The sequence below is a fragment of the Equus quagga genome, chromosome 2 (assembly GCF_021613505.1).
Source record: "Equus quagga isolate Etosha38 chromosome 2, UCLA_HA_Equagga_1.0, whole genome shotgun sequence".
In the NCBI taxonomy this organism is placed as follows: domain Eukaryota; kingdom Metazoa; phylum Chordata; class Mammalia; order Perissodactyla; family Equidae; genus Equus; species Equus quagga.
The window spans coordinates 179,560,798-179,577,586 of record NC_060268.1 but is presented as its reverse complement, the minus strand read 5'-3'; the positions used below and the strand labels follow the sequence as shown (position 1 = coordinate 179,577,586).

Here is a 16,789-nt window from a genome sequence, read left to right as displayed (position 1 = left end):
TAATAAAATCACCAAGGAAAGTCAACTCTGGACGGTTTACTTCATAAGAGAGGTTAATTAAAGTGGCCCAGGGAAGTTGTGTTTTGTTAGGAGGCCTCTGAAAATAATCCAGTTATCATTTTCATTTGTCATGAATTGCAGTAATCCATACCAAAATATAAGCATTAAAAATGCTGCATTTAAGGAGTAAAAGGAGTGTGGCCAGGCAGGCACCCGGAGTAGCCGGCCTGGGACATCACGGCCACAAAACCACCCCGGGTCTGAGGCTGAGGAAGGCTTCGCTCAGCCCCACGCACTGTCTACACACAGTGTGACCACGGAGGCGAGTCTGTGTACGATCACGCTCGTGTGGCAAGCTGGGAGTCCACGGAGAGACGTCTGGAAGGAGGCACTCCCTCTCTCCTGAAGGCGGGGCCCTCCCGCTTCCCTCCGAGGTTCCTCAGGTGCCTGCTTTTGCCTCTGCTCCTCCGTGGCCCTGCCAGGCTGGCCAGCTGTCCCTCACCCAAGACCTCGGGGCAGGCCAGTGTCCCAACTCCACCCCGCCCATTTCTTGCCTGCCCTGGAACCTTTTCCTGGAACGCTCAGCTGAGTTCGTTTCAGGCCCTGCTGCATGGCCTGGCCAGGGCCCCCGCTCTGTGTCAAGGGGGTGCCGTGCCTCCACTCAAGCACAGGGGAGGACTGAATGAGATGCGGATTCAGGAGGCCCTGAGTCATGCCTGACGCCACTCTCTGGTTCCGGGAAGTCCTCCCTCTCCCGCCTCTAAGCCCTTGTCCCACCCTGCTGACCTGACACACACAGGACCGTCTGGGTCAGTCGTTGCCGCAGGTGGATGTTCTCTTCCCAACACTGGACAGAGCCCCCAGGAGCTGTTAGCCAGGGCCCAGAGGGTGCCCTGCCCTTGACCTCTGGTTTACAGCCATGGGTGGTTAATGAATTCTCAGCCACTGAGCCGAAGGGCACTGCCCTGACCCCGCCCTGCCTCGAGGGTTGAATTCCTGTGGTCTGCCTTACACGGGATGATCTGGATGACTCTGGCCTTCTTCATGTTTGCGGGCAAGTTGCCTGTCCTCATGTTCTCCTTCATGATCCGGACGTTCGTCAGCTTCTGCAGCCAAGAAGGACGCAACCACGCAGTTAAAACGCTGCCCCTCCTGAGCAATGGCTCAGCCTTCTAACAGTACTGCTGTCAGGGCACCTGCTACGAGGAAACGTCTGTCTCCATCGCCAGACATTTCCTGAACTGTGGGAAATAGAAATGTATGCACGGCACATTTCCTGCATGGGCTGCTGCAGAGCTCGGAAAGCCACTGATAGCTCTTCCCTGCACAGCCCCAGGCTGGGACAGCTCCCCTGCTTTCTCTGGGGTCGGTCCCTCAAGAGGGGAGCAACCGAAAGCAGCTTCCTTTCAACGGCCGCCCGTCTCCCGTTAGAGCCAGCGGACACTTACCCTGAACTCCTCCTCCAGCCCGATCTTGTCGAAGTGGGTGGCGGTGCTGTGCAGCGTCTGCAGGTGCTTTTCCAGAGAAGACACGTCCAGCTCGGTGTCCCCGTAGAGGTAGTACTCCAGTAAGGCTTGGTAAATGAACGTGTACTGCATCTGCAGGGGACCCAGAGGAGGCAAGGAAAGGCGGTTTGGGGACAGAAGTCAGATGAATGACCATCCAGAACGACCATTTATGGCCCTCAGTAAGCATAACCTTCCAGTTGGCATTACTGAGGATGTTCCCCCCTGCAAGCACCCTCTGGGGGAGAGTCCCGGGGTGGCAGAGGCGTCTGGGTTTGCTTTGCGAAGCTCAGACCAGCGCAAGCGGCTGGGCCAGGGGAAGGCGTTACTCACATCCGTTTGAACCATCTGAGGGCGCTGATTGCGGATTCTTGACACAAACTCGAAGACGTCCACCTTCTGCTCAGTGTGCATCATGTCCATCATGGCATCGATGACTATGAAGGTGCCTGTCCGGCCCACGCCCGCACTTCGGGGAAAGACAAAGATGCCCTGTCGTGAGTCACATCCCCCACAAAGTAAATGACGGGGCCTGACAACATGCGGACACATCACCTAATGCAAACTTTCCTTGGTTAATAAAGGACAAATCTATAGTGAGGCCACCAGAGGGCACTGTGGTCTTAAAAAAATGATCTCAAATGGCTCCTCTAATAACTGTAGAAACTCTTAACAGGCACTGCAAAAAGAGCTGTTCTAAGAAGCTTTGAGTGAGACTGTATGGATCGTTTTTCCTCTATTAGCAAATATTGTCTTCTTGTTATCACATAGGTAATGGTTTTTTAAAAAATGTCACACTTACTGTAGCTTTTCCAGATTCTTTCTAAGAAAGGAGGCCCGGCAGCCAGGTGTGCTGGCCCTTGCCCCAAGGTCATGCGGAACTGGAGGCACCAGCTGCTCTCTCTGCAGTCCCAGACCTCACCCCTGAGCTGGCTGAAGCCGCTGGCCCTTAGGTCTCCACTGCGAGGTCTCCTCCCTCGGGAAGCGGCCTCGACGACACTCTGGATTTGGGTTTCCTTCCTCCCAGTGCAGCCCCACGGGGCTTCCAGGACACTGCAGCCCCGCCTGCTGCTCAACTGGGTCTCCAGCAGCCAGTGCGGGCCCTTCACATTTGTCTCCCCCACACCAGGACCCAGCGGCACACAGATGGGCTCAGCAAACATTCGCTGAACGAATTAACCCCTCACGGCCCAAACTCATAGGCACAGCATCTAAAAGACACAGTTGGGGAAGCACGGAGGGCAGTCCGGTCCGGTTGGCTGAACTGAGCTTCCTCCTTCCAGCCCCTGAAGCATGAACCTTTAATTTTTTCTTTGAGGAAGATTGGTCCTGAGCTAACATCTCTGCCCATCTTCCTCTACTTTATATGTGGGACACCTGCCACAGCATGGCTTGATGAGCAGTGGGTAGGTCCACGCCTGGGATCCAAACCAGTGAACCCCAGGCCACCGAAGCAGAGTGCACGAACTTAACCACCACGCCACCAGCATGGGCCTCTTTTAAAAAAAGGAAGTGATCTTTTTAACAAAAAGGCTCACAACTTAATGAATGAAGTCCCCCCAGTTTCCCCTTTTGGTGGGGGAGGGTGGTATCGTTCTTCCCAGCGAGGCTCCAAGCGGTGTGAGGACAGACAGTGAAGACCGTTCCCCTGGGGTGGACTCCCCTGTCATCCCTCCCCTGGGGAGAGCTGGTGACACATGGGAGGCCCTTTGAGGAGTCTTGGTTCTTCACGCTATGACTTGGAGAAAATCCTCAGGGCAGAGCCAGGGAGGACGCCCACCCCACAGGCCTGTGAAGGCAGCTAGAACACAACCAGCTGGAAGGCTGTGGGAGCCCAGGAGCTGCTCAGGGACCCCTTTATCCTCCTGGCCCAAGGGCATGTGGGAGAGGGCCTGAGAGGCGGCCCTTGGTGGGGGGTTGGGGGTGGGGAAGGGAGCCTGTTGGTTCCGCCATGAGAAGTCCAAGGCCAGGTGGCCTTTCCTGCTGGCTGCTGGGTGCTGGTACGGGGGCTCAGAGCTGCAGAGAGAAACCCCACCCTGCTGTTTTTACAGGGACGTCATGGTGTACACTGCAGGCTCTTTTTAAGTGATTGGGAATCAGAAGTGGAGGGCGAGTGTGGCAGCAGGGATGGAAATCACAAAGCCAAGGCTCCTAGGCCGTACTTGTCCTTGAGCTGTGGAGATCCTGTGAGGATGAACGTGGAGGGGTGAGGGGGTCAAGTCAGCCCCACCCCCAGTCTTCAGGGGCTCAGCCCACATGAGCCTTCTCCCTAATCCTGGGTGGCTTTGGCTGGCCTGGACTCCTGGTGGGAATTCCTGTCACCACGTGACCCGCCATCAGGCAGTGCCCAGAACCATGCACCTGCCCACAGGGGGCCCGGGCGTCTCAAGAGGGCTCAGCTGGGTGGGGAATGCACACCCAGGAGAGAAGGGCTTTGGGAAGCCTGCGAGGGAGGGTACCACTCCTTCCATTTCCCATACATAAAAACCTGGTGGCAGACAGAAGATAAAAGAAGGAAGGAGAACCCAGGAGCTGCAGGAGCAGCTCTGAAGAAAAACATTACCACCGAGAGGCAGCTTTTGTGTTCAGTGGGAAAGGCTGAGCTTCATGGCCACGGAGGGAGCCAAGGATGAAAAAGGATGAATGGCCAGCGCACCTGCCGCGGGCACCTCTGGTAAGGAGGGGGTAGGCAGGAGGAGAGACAGTGGCCATTCACTAAGATTTCACATGCACCACAGATCTGGAGGGATCAGAACAGAGCTGAACCCGCTCCCTGCAGCCCCCTGACCCACACAGTGGCCGCCCCTTTGTCTCTGCCATCCAGAGCTGAGCCAGCTGCCCATGGCAGGGGCCTGAGGCAGGGACAGGCGGGGCTGTGAGGGACTTGCAAAGCCGACAGGAACTGAACACGCAGCTCCCCTGCCAGTAACTCCTCCTGCTGAGGGCAGTTCCGACTCTGCACCCTGATAACATGCTACCCAGGGACGTCTCCACCATCTCAGCTACCGCAGGACCCGATCTTTGAGGGGTCTGACGGAAATCCCTGTGCATGGACTCAGGCCTGCCAGGCACTTCTGTGCAGGGTTGTGTCTGCCTCCCGCCTCTTGAGGGAGGCCCTGCTCACTGGGGTGGCACTTTGATTAGATACTGAGTTTCCAGCTGTACAGATGGGTTTGTTCTGAGCATCGTGGCACCGCCAGGGACAAAAGACACCTGCGCACAGTGACACAAGTGCTTTGAATCTGCCACACAGGTGTTCAGCAGAAGCAACTCGGACACGCTGGCTTTCATAAAGTCTGAGCAAGAACATGAGCTGCCAGCAAGACCTGTGGGCGGGGTGAAGCCCCAACCCCAGCCGGTTCCAATGCAGCTGCTGGGAGGAGTGTGCAGGCCCCGGAAGAGTCATCTTACAGACCTCACTCACTTCATGCATAGTTACTCCAGCATCTCCCAGCTCCCAAGGGGCAGATCCAGGATCCCATCCCTGGCCAGGATGCCAGGGGCCTCCCCCGCTTTCACCCCCAAACCTCCCTGCCTCTGCAACTAGAGACACAGCAGAAGCCACTGAGGAAAAGGGTCTGGGCTAGGGGTGGAGAAAGGTCCCAGCCAGCGTTTTTGGGTTCTAACCATGCATCTGCAGGAGGACAGGGAGTTCAGCAAGGGGACCCTCCTGGTCTCTGTGTCTTTGTCTTAAAAAACAAAACGTGCACAAGCCAGTCAACCAAGCTGAAGTCCAAGGCCTTTTCAGGTACACGATTTTCTGCAGAAGCCAAACTGGGCATTTAGACATGAGCCACAGAGGGGGTTAATGTGCCCTGTCTCTACGGCTCAGAGAGCCCGGAGCAAATAAATCTCAACGTGGAAACAACCCTCCGGTTGACACCAGGGCGTGCACAGGTAGGGGGAGACGTGTTCTGGTAAAAGTGATCGTTTTCAGAACCTGCTTTTCCACAACCTAAGGAATAATCACAGTGGTGGGGGCTTACGTGGGCACAGTCCTTTCTATCATGGGAAGGCCCCCTAGATGCGAGCCCCAGGCCCTCCGAGGCTGTCCGTCCCATTACAGACCAGGAAACCGCAGCTGAGAGGTGACACTGCAGTGGCCAGGGGCAGCCTGGGCCGCGGACCCAGGCCTCCAGGGCTCCCTGCCCCGATGGCTCTGTGTGGGGCTGCTATTTGCTGTGCCAGGGGTGCGGACCCCAGCCCCTCTTGAATAAAGACTTAGGGGCTCCCTGTAGAAGCATGGTGTCCATCTTTTCCCGGAGGTGACTTGGGGGAGTCCCCAGGGGCAGTGGAGGGGAGGACACGTGGACCCGCCTAGAGCCCCACCTCCACCATCCACCCGGTCTTCTCTCTCGTCTGCTTTGGCTATTAGGGTCTCCCTCAGCTGCCACTGAAGAAAGAGCTCTGCTCCCACAGAATGGGCTGGATGTCCCTCCAGCTCTCACCCTGTGGGTTCTCTGAGCTGCCACCTAGTAACTGTGGGCTTGTGTTCACAGTGGGCGGGGTGCCGTCACCTCACCCTGTCTGCCCCTCTGCCAACCCCGACATATTGGTCTACTGGTCATTTTCCCACCAGGGGCCAAGTCCTCCCTGGAGGGCCCTGTCCTGTGGCCCCAGCCCGGACGTACCTGCAGTGCACCACCACGGGCCCAGCATGTGCTGGGTTGAGTGTCTTCACCTTTTTCAGGAACTTCAGCATCCCAATGGGGGTGAAAGGCACTCCGAAGTCGGGCCAGCTGGTGAAGTGCAGTTGGGAGACGAGCCTAGGGGCTTTGCAGCCGTCTGGGAGCTGCTGAGGGCATGCGGGGAGACGTGAGTGGGACGGCACGGCCCCACCGCCTCCTCCCCCCAACATCACATTCTGAGGATGCTTGCTCGGGGTCCCCCTCCACCATCTAGGCCATGGGCAGCTGTGAGTACTCTGGCAGGGAGGGGCCCGTGAGGGCAGGATGCCCTGAGCCAGACACAGCACCACAGCTGCCAGGAGGGTCAGCAGAGCAGGGCCCCCCCCCCGGGCACTCGTCCCAGGATCAGGTGGGGCAGGTTCTGGGCAGCCAGACACATCCTTAAAGCCAGCCCCAGGGCTCATGGACCCCAGTGGTAAGCAGGGTGGCCACATCCCAGTTTGCCTTGACTGTCCCACTTTACGCCTGTGGTCCTACCTAATTACCAACAGCACATGCTTTCACTCCCAAAAGTGTCTTAATTTGGGGGAAAAAGATGATGTGGTTGGCCGACCTGTAAGAGACCCTCCCCCGACCCTCCCTCAAAGCTTCACTCAGCTTTCATCACCGAGAGCCCATGAGTTTGGTCCTCTGCCCCAGACCATGGAAGGTTATACGGTGTATTTGGAAGTGTGTGTGTGTGCACGTGCGTGGGCACGCGTCTGGGAAGGAGGCAAGAGGGGACACTAAGACTGATACGCTCATCTTCACTTCTTCACTGTGGCTTCTAGGAACCTCAGACTCATATTTTGTGATCTAACCACGCTCATCATTCTACCTTTGATTCCTGATAACATGACTTTCTGTTTTTTCTAGGTTTTTTTTTTTTTTATCTCTTAAATCTCTATTTCATCTGCCTTGTATACAGGCATCTTTATTGAAGACTGACAAATCCTTTTGGAGGGGGCAACTAGCAGGAAATAAGTGTGAAAAATGAGGAGCTTCCGATATAATTTCGAAACTGTTAAAAAAAACCCCACTTCACTAGTCCAGTGTGTGAAATGATAATGTGCTACTAAGTGGGGACCCCCCCACCCCTTACCCCTCCAACTGACTCGACTTCCTCCCCCAAGAATAGTCCCTGGGAGCCAGGAGCGTCCAGCACTGTCTGAAGACTCATGTGCCCCTGTGTCTGGTCCACCTCTGTAGGCCCACGTCCTCGGCCCACTAATGCCTGCTCCTGTGCCCATCTGGCACGTCCTCCAGCCTCAGCTCCCACTCAGCAAGAGCCACTGCAATGCTGGAGGGCGAGGCTCTTCACGTTAGAAAATGCAGACATGCGCTTACTCTCGACACTGCACTCTCGACGAAGTGCCATTCCAGAAAGTCAGGAACTTAAAATGCTTACTGATTGGATGCAGAACTTGCGGATGGTATAGTCCACCAGAATCACGCAGTCCTCCACACACACCCGGATGTTGCCGTAGGTCCAGCAGCCCTGGTCCGGCCAGTACTGATAGCACTTCTCCTACAGGGAATAATTTAACAGATTCAATAGCTCTGTGGGTGCCTTTCATCGCCTCATCACCCCGTCCCCGCCACTGACAAGGCTTCACACTCACCAGGTTTGAGTTAAACAGTTCTCGGAAGTGGGACAGTATGTTTTCCATCTTACACATGGGGAAACTGAGGCCACACGACTGGTTAAGGGCAGCCCTGAGACTGTAACCAGAACCCTCTCTGATTTCAACAGCAGTGATGGCTCATTTATTCATCCATTTACGAACCCCACGTATTTATTGAACCATCTTGCTGAGCCCGTTCCTTCCAGAGCCGGGAACCTGACTACAGTGGCCCTCAGGCTGGGGCAGGGCTCACACCAAGGCCCTGAGGACTGTGTGTTCCCCAAACACTTCCCATCGGATTCAGCTGCCTGGGTTTTTCTGCCCAGCTCACTAAGGACAAACTTATTTTGTATCACTCTGGTCCACTGATGAAGAGTAATGAACTTGGGTCAACTTAATGCTCTTCCTTTTCTCCAACAAGGATGAAGCTGATGCAGAGGATGGGCGCAGTGTTACCAAGAGGCTGATTTCTTTCCCTTCCCTCCCTTCAAACTACAAATGGCCCCTACACAAGCTCCCTGAGGGTGAGGACTGGGGCACCACTGCGCCTAACCCACAGTAGGTCTTCCCTGAGCACGGAGTACGTGAATGCACGAGGACCATTGACCGGGGAGGAGGCCTGCTCAACGTGCCTCAGAAGAGGCCCTGGGAGCCCACAAGCCTTCCAGACATCCGACAGTTCATCCTGGAAGCTGCCACGAGTGGCAGAGCCACGGGGTTAGTCACAGGATCAACAACCTCATAAAACAAAAGGCAGCTGGGTGTTTATCAGAGCCCAGCACTCGTGTTATGACACCCACTGGACAACTTTCACAGGACAACTTCCCCTCCTACATCCTGGCTCTGGGTGTCTCTAAAGCACCCAGAGGAGAAGCAAACTCCTAAAGACCCTGGTTTGGGCCAGTCTTGGCCTCCTGGGGACCTTCAAGACCCTCCCAAGATTCCTGCCTTAAAAGACTCTCACTTGGGACCCGAGAGCTGTTTCTGAGGCCCCACAGGGCTTGGTGTTGTTGGCTGTGTTCACAGCCCTGGGCTTCTCGTCTGCACAGCAGACACCGTCCCCTCCCTCCACGTCAGATCATGAGATGCCGGAGCAGCTGCCTTTCACAACCTTGGGCAGGATGTTGAAGCCAAGGAGACCACAACAGAAGTAGAAGCAATCAAGAAAAAGGGAACTCTATTGAGAAATGATTTCATCTGAAATGGTGAAAATCCAGATACAGAAGCAGGCCAGCTCTGAGTCACAGAAATGGAAAAATCCAGTAGGAGGCTTCAGAGACTGATCAGAGAGAAAATGTCACGTAACGTGGCAACAGACTAACTGAAGAGGAAGATGGGGGCGTTCTGGGCCCGCGGCTGTGGCTTCTGCTCTGGTCTCATGTTTGTAAACAAGACCCCTGAGAGGCCAGTCCCAGTGGGCTGTCGGTGCCAGGGGACCCTCGGCCACCGGCGAGGCATCTGCCTCCCCTTTGGGGGCTAGGTCCTGCCACAGCCCCTCCTCCACGGCCCCTCCAGCAAAGGAAGGGTTAAGTGTTCCTGCTGGGAATCCCCTGCCCCCTCCTGTCAATCTTTCCAGTGAGAGAGGACAGCCAGGGCAGGATCACGCAGAGAAGCGAGGCCCTCCCCAGCCCTGTCCCAACTGCCTGGAAAACAAAACAAAAACCTCCCTCCCATCCCTCACCGGAAATGGTGGTTGGAGGTTTTTTCCTGTGCTTTTCAGCGTGGAACAAATTAGTGAAGGTGGCACCACTGGGGGACGAGGGCCCTTCATGACCTGCCCCGCCTGCGGTCCCGGCCTCCCACCTCGCACCCCAGCTGAGCTCCCCACAGCCTGTTACTTCCCCTGCCCTCAAAGGGCGGGGTGGGCCCTCCCCCAAGCTCTAGGCACGCGGCCTGGGCTTCCCCGGGGCAGGCCAGTATCCCACACCAGCGAGTGGCAGCGGGGTGCAGAGGCAGAGAGCAGCACCTCTGTTACCTAGCCTGGTGCCAGCACCGGCAGGCCCCAGGCAGGGACCAACAGGACAGACATCTCCTACCAGGCCCAGCCTTCTTCTTGGCCTGCTGTCCACCACTTTTGTTCTGGCCCTCACGCTAGAACACGAGAGAAGAGTCTCCCCGCCTCTGGCGAGTCTACCTCCAGCTCCCAATTCTTCTTCCTTCTGGAGAGTGAGCTTACTTCCTAGGACACAGGGCCCTGCTTACTGCTGGAAAACCCTTCAAGGGTCCCCCACTTCCCAGCCCCCACAGCCCCCATGGGAGCCAGGTCCCCTCTCCACAAAGCACTTCTGGTCATTCTGCCCCCATGTTCTTTCTGGCTGCGTTTAGTAACATTCCTTCTGGTCTTTAAGAGGCAGCACCACCATCACCCTCTAAACAAGCACTCCCACCCCTGTCCTCTCCCAGGGGGCTGCCCTCCCCCACACCTCCAGAACTGCAGTCACACCGTGTCCCAGTTTATTCCATAGGCTCTGTGTCCCTTCAGCTAAAACGTGGATGACTGGAAGGCATGGAAATACCTCTGCATCTCCGCATGCCGAGCTGAGCCCCGTGCCAGGCACACACCAGGCCTTAGCCCGCTGGGCCCTCTGGCGTGCCCCTCCTGGACCACCGCTGTCTCTGTTCCTCTCCGTTACTTTCTGTGTTACCTCCGGATACAGTCTACATTTCTCTGCTTTGGGTTTGGCGCCTGCCCCTCACTGTGCACTAGAAACGGCAGGAGGTGGGGCTGGCCCGCTGGCTCACTGTGTGCACCCCCACCTGGGGCAGTGCCTGTCCGGGAGAGCAGATGCTCCTGAGTACTGGTCACAGGTAGAAAATGAAGCCGCTTAACTTTCTTCTTTATAGAGGTGTCAAGTTCTTATAATGTACAAGTATTGCTTTCTGAATTAGAAACAGCTAATTAACTGAAGTGGGATGACCGTGCAACGGTCTTTCAAGACAACTTGTTTTTCAAATGCGTTTCTCTAGTCTGGACAACAAGCAGGAAATCATTTTTACTTACAGTCTGAGGCCCACCATGTTATAGGCCCAAAATATACTAAATACAAAACCTAAAATTCTGAAATCCATGGTTCCCACCACAAAGGGGGCTGCTAGGCTGGCCAGGGATGACCCTTGGCTGAAAAGAGGAAGCACTTGCATCACTTTTGTGTCACAGTCTGGAAGAGCGAGACATGCGCAACACAGGGAATTTATCTCACAATAAAAATGCTGTGAGCTACCGAGGGTTAGTTTCTCCTTCTGCAGTGACAAGAGGGAGAGAAACAGGAAAAGGAAGTGGTGAGCACGCCCCCAGCGAGCCGTGGCAGCTAGAGGCAAGGCCTCAGTGAGTCAGGCTGGGCTCACCTCTTTCCTTTCTTTCAGGTTTGTCAACATGACGATGGTCGCAGACTTCTGCTCCCAGATCATTCTCCAGAAGTCATTAACCGTTTCCTGTTTAGGGCCTGTAAGCAGAGGATGTTCCCAAAGTTAGACACAAGGGAGTCACTGCGGGTCCCAGCCCCTGTCACCCCGGACTTCGGGCTGTGGGACGGCTGCTCCCCAACTTCTTGGAGGCATGAAAGGGCTGGTTGGCCTATTTCATGCCCCATAGAATTCCAGAATTGAGAGGGCTGGGGGGGACCAGCAGGTCGCCAGCCTCCTCATCCCATCCTGCCACAGTCCCGCTCCCCTGCTGCAGCTGGGAAATCCTCTGGAGATAAAGAACTGGACCCAGTCGGGCGATTATATTCACAGGCAATAAAGGGGTGTTCGGACGGGAGCCGGGTCTAAAGCTGTGTGTCAGAGTGGTCTCTGGTCACTCAGGGGCTTGGGAAAGCCTCAGAATATAACCCCGCTCCAGAACTGCTGAATCAGAATGGACATGTGTGTCTGTGCCTGTGTGTGTGACAGACAGGCACCGAGTGCAGGCTGACCGCCTCCCCCTCCACATCTAACCCCCTTCCCTCTGTAACGGTCTGTCTCTCAGCTGCCCTTGCAGATAGATAGTGATAGTTCCTTGCTGTCCAGTGAGATGTGGGCTAAGGTCCCTGGGGAGGGGATCTGAACAAAAGATAAAGTGTCCCTGGAAGAAATTCCTCTGCCCTTTGCTCTCCTTGCTGCCTGAATACAGACACAGTGCCTGGAGGTGCAGCAGCCATTTTGTGGCCCTGAGGATGACAGCAACATGCTAAGGAGGGTGGAACAGAAAGATAAAGAGGTCCCTTTCCCTTGAGCTGCTGCCCGAGCCCTGGGGTGCTTTCCTCTGGATGTCTGCTTACAAGAGAGAAAAAGATGCTTCTATTTGTGTCAGCTAATGTTTGTCAGGTTTTCTGACATTTACAGTTCATTCCTGATGTACTGGGTGCATGTGTATGTGCATCTCCCTATCACTCAGGGAATCTGCATTTTTAACAAGCTCCCAGGTGATTTTGATGTACACTGAATTTTAGGACTCACTGCTCTGGAGACTCTTGCCTAAGAGTGAGGAAACCTGGGAAACCTAGTTTTAGGGCCACTGATGCCTGAGTGCCCCAGCACCAAGACCTGGGGATGACAGCCTCTGGGTGATGGATGATACGCTGGATTGAAGGTACTCAAAAACACAAGGTGATTATATGCAAGGTTAAGGGCATGCTTTCATGTCTAGAGCATCCTCATCGTTATGGCCGCATCTGAAAAGCTACTCACTTCCCCTCCCCCCAAAATACCAACAACTTGGGAAGCACGTGGAGCTCAGCAGCTGAGAGAAATTCGGAGTTATCTAATGCAAGTGGCAACCCTCCGGAATGGCCGACTGTTGGACCACGGGGTGCCCTGAGTTTGAATCATGCCGGTGTGGAAATGGTTATGCGTCTGTTTGTCTGTCTACACATACACATGGTGTGCATGCAAGTCCAACATGTCTGTTACACCTACACTTGTATACGACAGATGCCCCACACGCTCCCGTCTGCCTGCCGTGACCACAGGAGGGGAAAGATACTCTTGGGGGTTCCAACTCTTCTGCTCTTTTGAAGCCGTGTTCGTAGGATGAGCTTCACCATCTCACACTACGCTGCTTCCCAAACTCTAATGTGCAAAATGACCCGGGAATGCTCGCTAAACTGCTAATTCTGATACGGCACGTCTGGGGTGGGGCTGGAGATTTGCTTTCCTCCCCAGCTCTAGGAGAGGTGCTGCCCCTGGTCAATGAGACAACCTCTCCCAAGGCTCTGTGAGATTCAGGACATCTTTGCATCCCATGGGCTGTGGGGAAGGCTGGATATACTGTGATGAGGCTAAGTGAATGTAGCAGGACACACACACAGAAAGCTGAAAGAAATCCGCTGCATCGCTGCTATCAGACAAGGAAACAGCCATTGCGTCATTCTACCAAAACTATGTTCTGAAAGTAACTTAATAAAAACCTTACCCTGAGCCGCTATGAATTTATTCTTCTCTTTGTAACCCTGGAAAAATAAAATCAGATTTATAATTTTTCAGAATTATCGTGGCTGAAAGGATTTTTTTTTTTTTTGGTGTTTTTAGGAAAGTAATACCTCTTCATCATGGAGAACTTGGAAAACACAGAAAAAAGTCATACGAAAACTCACCAGTAATTTCAGAAATAACAAATGCTATTTTTGTATACTCCTCTCCAATCTTTCTTCTGTGAATACCTTATCAGACACACACACAAGCAGACACACGGACATTTATCTATTGTTAATTGGTAAATATGTACAAATTCTGTTATATCATATTTTTATGAGAATTTTGTAATTTATATTAAATGATCTTTTAAGGTTCAATTTAAAATGGATTCTTAACAATCCCTCGCATATGGTTTTACTACAACTTATTTAACTGCTCCCTCCTGTTCTGTTCAGTCAGTAGCATAAATAATGCTGCAATGAACATCCTTGGTGCCTATCCCTGTTTTCTGAAAATGAGTGGCTGGAGATAGCTGCTAATTGAAAAGGCCTGGAGGCGTTCATGCTCTCTGTGCTTGTAGTCAAACTGCCCAGGGAGGTTGTGACAATTTACATCCTGGTCCCAGAGAAGAAAGCGCCCACCGGTTATGTTTCACACTCAACCCCCCAGTGGTCCAGGCACACGCTCCACGTTGGGCAGGGGCCGGGCGGAGGGCAGACTTACATCTATGTATGAAGCATTAATGTAGTCTGAACAGGGGGTCCCATCCAGCTGGCTCAAAGTCACCCTGGAATGATCATCTGCAAAAACCAAACAAACCCATAACATTAGAGGAGGGAATCCCATCTTCTGGAGATTTCTCTCATCTACATACAGTACTAAATGCTACAAAGGTCACAACCAGGTCTTCCCCGGCCACCACGTAGGCAGAGACACGCTCCTTTAAACATTCCCATGAGACCCCTGGCATCGGAGGGTGGGAATGTATCTGTTTTATCCCACCCGGTATCTTGGCATCGAGCAGGGTGCCAGGCCCCAAACAAGAGCTCAGTAAAACCGGTGGGACGACAGCAGAGGTGAGAATTTCAGTGTCCAGGAGTGGGGCCTGCTGAATCATCACTAGAAAGAGGACAGCAGGATGTGCTGGGACCCTACGCTGTGATGACCATGTTCTCTGGACCCCCAATTGGGCACCAATGTTGAAAAGTGAAGGTGCACTTTAGGGGAACCTCAGAACAGATGAACTGGAGTCCACTCTCCCGGGCTGTCCAGACTTGGGGACAGGTGCACATTAGGGTCCTGGGTCTCCGACCCCGTCCTCATCTTTAGGACTGCCCCATAGCTGGATGGTAGGCAGGACTCACACAAGCCTGGACTGGGCATAATGGGCCACTTGCTCTGAAGATTTTGGCTTGTGGTACAAGCAGTTTTCCAGAGTGGGAGGACTGACCAGCAGTTGCTCATGTGTGTGTGTGTGTGTGTGTGTGGTTGTGTGAGTGTGTGAATATGGTGTGTGTGTGTGTGCAGTGTGTTATGTGTGTGCGTGTATGGTGTCTATGGGTGTTTGTGGGATATGTGAGTGTGGTGTGTGTGTACTCTGCGTGCGAGTGTATGGCGTCTGTGTGTGTTTGTGGGGTGTGTGAATGTGGTGTGTGTGTACTCTGTGTGTGAGTGTGTGGTGTCTGTGTGTGTTTGTGGGGTGTGCATATGTATGCATACTTTGGGGAGGTTTCAACCAGGGTCTCATTATGACATTTTTGGGCCCTTGTCACTTCTGCCCTCATGGACCCCTTCTTCTATAAAAATATTAAGAATTTTATTTTATAACTATGTTAGTACAAAGATGAACGTAATCCAGGAAGGATTAGGTATATACTTTTTTCTGCTTTTAAAAGAAAGTAGATGGCTTCACAGGCCCCTAAAGGTGTGGTGGCCAGCCCTGGTCTCCGTGCTGGTGCTCAGGCGCTGGCGCCCATCAGGAGTAGAAACCCGAGGGCTGTCCAGACTCAGCCCAGGACCCAGGGCACAGCTGCTTCCGGGGGGCACTTACGCTGCTGGGCACAGAGGCTGGGGTACAGTGGGGACTTCACATGTATTTATTGCATTAACTTTTGAATAATTCTGTGTCCTTGTCCCTGTGTTGTCCCCTCCAAGTCCCCACAAGACTAAAACTAACTGAGGAGGGTGTGTTTGTGGTGTGGGCCTGGGACAAAGACCCCAGATCACGGCTGTCTCCCATCTAGCCGGAAGGCAGCTGGTGACCTCAGACACCCATTGTCTGGGCATCATATCACTGGGCCGGATCTGTCCTGCTGCTGGCTCTCAGGGACAGTCACGGCCCACACAGGGCAGTCAGTGTGAAACCCCACACGCACAGTCTTCGTGGACTTGGCCGGCAGACCCTCCTGCCCAGGGCTGACAACCCTGAGGCAGAAATAGCTCTGGCTGAGCATGCATCAAGCTAGTTGAAAATGATTTGGAATAATTTACACTTTGAGGACAGCTATAGAAAGCAGAGCGTAAAAAATAGCCTTCTGGGTAGATTTAGAATCTTGCAGTTTCTAAGAGCTTCCTGTCTTTTTATTTTAAAAAGTCACACTTCACTTTCAAAACATTATTTCCTAAAATTATCAGCTGGTGGTGTTCTTCCAGAAAAGAGGATGCTCTCTTGCCACTGGCCACGGAGCCTTTCCATTGTCCAGCCTCTTGGACACACGGGGCGTCCTGACCTCTGTCCTCAGGGCTCCCTAGAGCCACATCAATGACTGGGCTACCAGCCCAGGGGCGTCTCATCAATCTGGTAAATTTACAGCCAGTCTCGGCTGGGGAAGGTGGGCAGAGGCAACGAAGGCGCATGGGCTGCTGTGGACCCTAACCCCACCCTGAGTCCGAGCAGGGTCCTTCAGCCCTGGGGCGTGGGGAGCAGACCCAAGTGCCATCTACATGAGGTCCCATGATGCAGCCCACTCCCATCCTGGGCCCACAGTTGGGCCGCGGCATCTCTGGCCAATGGCTCGGTTTAATCAGACACGCCTCTCTTTCAGTCTGTGTACTGCTGATGTCAAATGCCAGATGCCACCCAGTTGGCCAACCCGGGCACATCCTGAGCATCTCCATTCCACCATTCCATAAACCCAACGTCCCACCAGTGTGAAATGCGTCACATCCTGGCAGAGTCCCCTGTCCCTGATGACGGCTGGCACCTCACTTGCCTCTGGCACAGTGCTCCTGGGCCAGGAGGGGCTGGGCAGGACCCTCACCCTGGGGTAGAGGGAGAGAGAATTTATGGGGGAGGTTGGAAAGGCCTGTTCTGTATCCTGGAACAAGTTTGTGCCTGGCAGAAAGGCCAACTCACTTCCACAGCACAAGCCAGAGAACACAACTTGGAGAAGATGTGCAGGAGGCTGGCCCTGCTGTTCCAGGCTGGTGACCCTCCAGGGAGGCAGTGCCCAACCTGGGCCATAACATCTGGGAGGAGGGGGGAGTGCAGGTAATTGCTACATCTGGTCATTAATTCTGCTGCCATGGAGTTTCCACCAAAAATACTCTTAATTAACAATGTAAATATTACCTTTAAAGATAACTGGTTTAGTGATTA

General features: G+C 53.9%; 1 protein-coding gene across 5 annotated transcripts in view; it reads right to left on the bottom strand.

The window, feature by feature from the left end:
• PTPRE (protein tyrosine phosphatase receptor type E) overlaps nt 1-16,789 on the bottom strand; it is a 172,533-nt gene that overhangs the window by 13,084 nt on the left and 142,660 nt on the right. For 4 of the 5 annotated variants that reach the window (XM_046654336.1, XM_046654337.1, XM_046654338.1 and 1 more), the window contains 8 exons: nt 13,915-13,991; nt 13,190-13,226; nt 11,143-11,240; nt 7,581-7,700; nt 6,137-6,300; nt 1,839-1,974; nt 1,449-1,598; nt 1,013-1,106 (listed from right to left, as the gene is read on the bottom strand). In XM_046654336.1, the coding sequence (XP_046510292.1) occupies nt 1,013-1,106; nt 1,449-1,598; nt 1,839-1,974; nt 6,137-6,300; nt 7,581-7,700; nt 11,143-11,240; nt 13,190-13,226; nt 13,915-13,991 (876 nt within the window). The remainder of the gene's footprint in view (nt 1-1,012; nt 1,107-1,448; nt 1,599-1,838; nt 1,975-6,136; nt 6,301-7,580; nt 7,701-11,142; nt 11,241-13,189; nt 13,227-13,914; nt 13,992-16,789) is intronic. The other variant, XM_046654339.1, reaches the window with a different exon arrangement.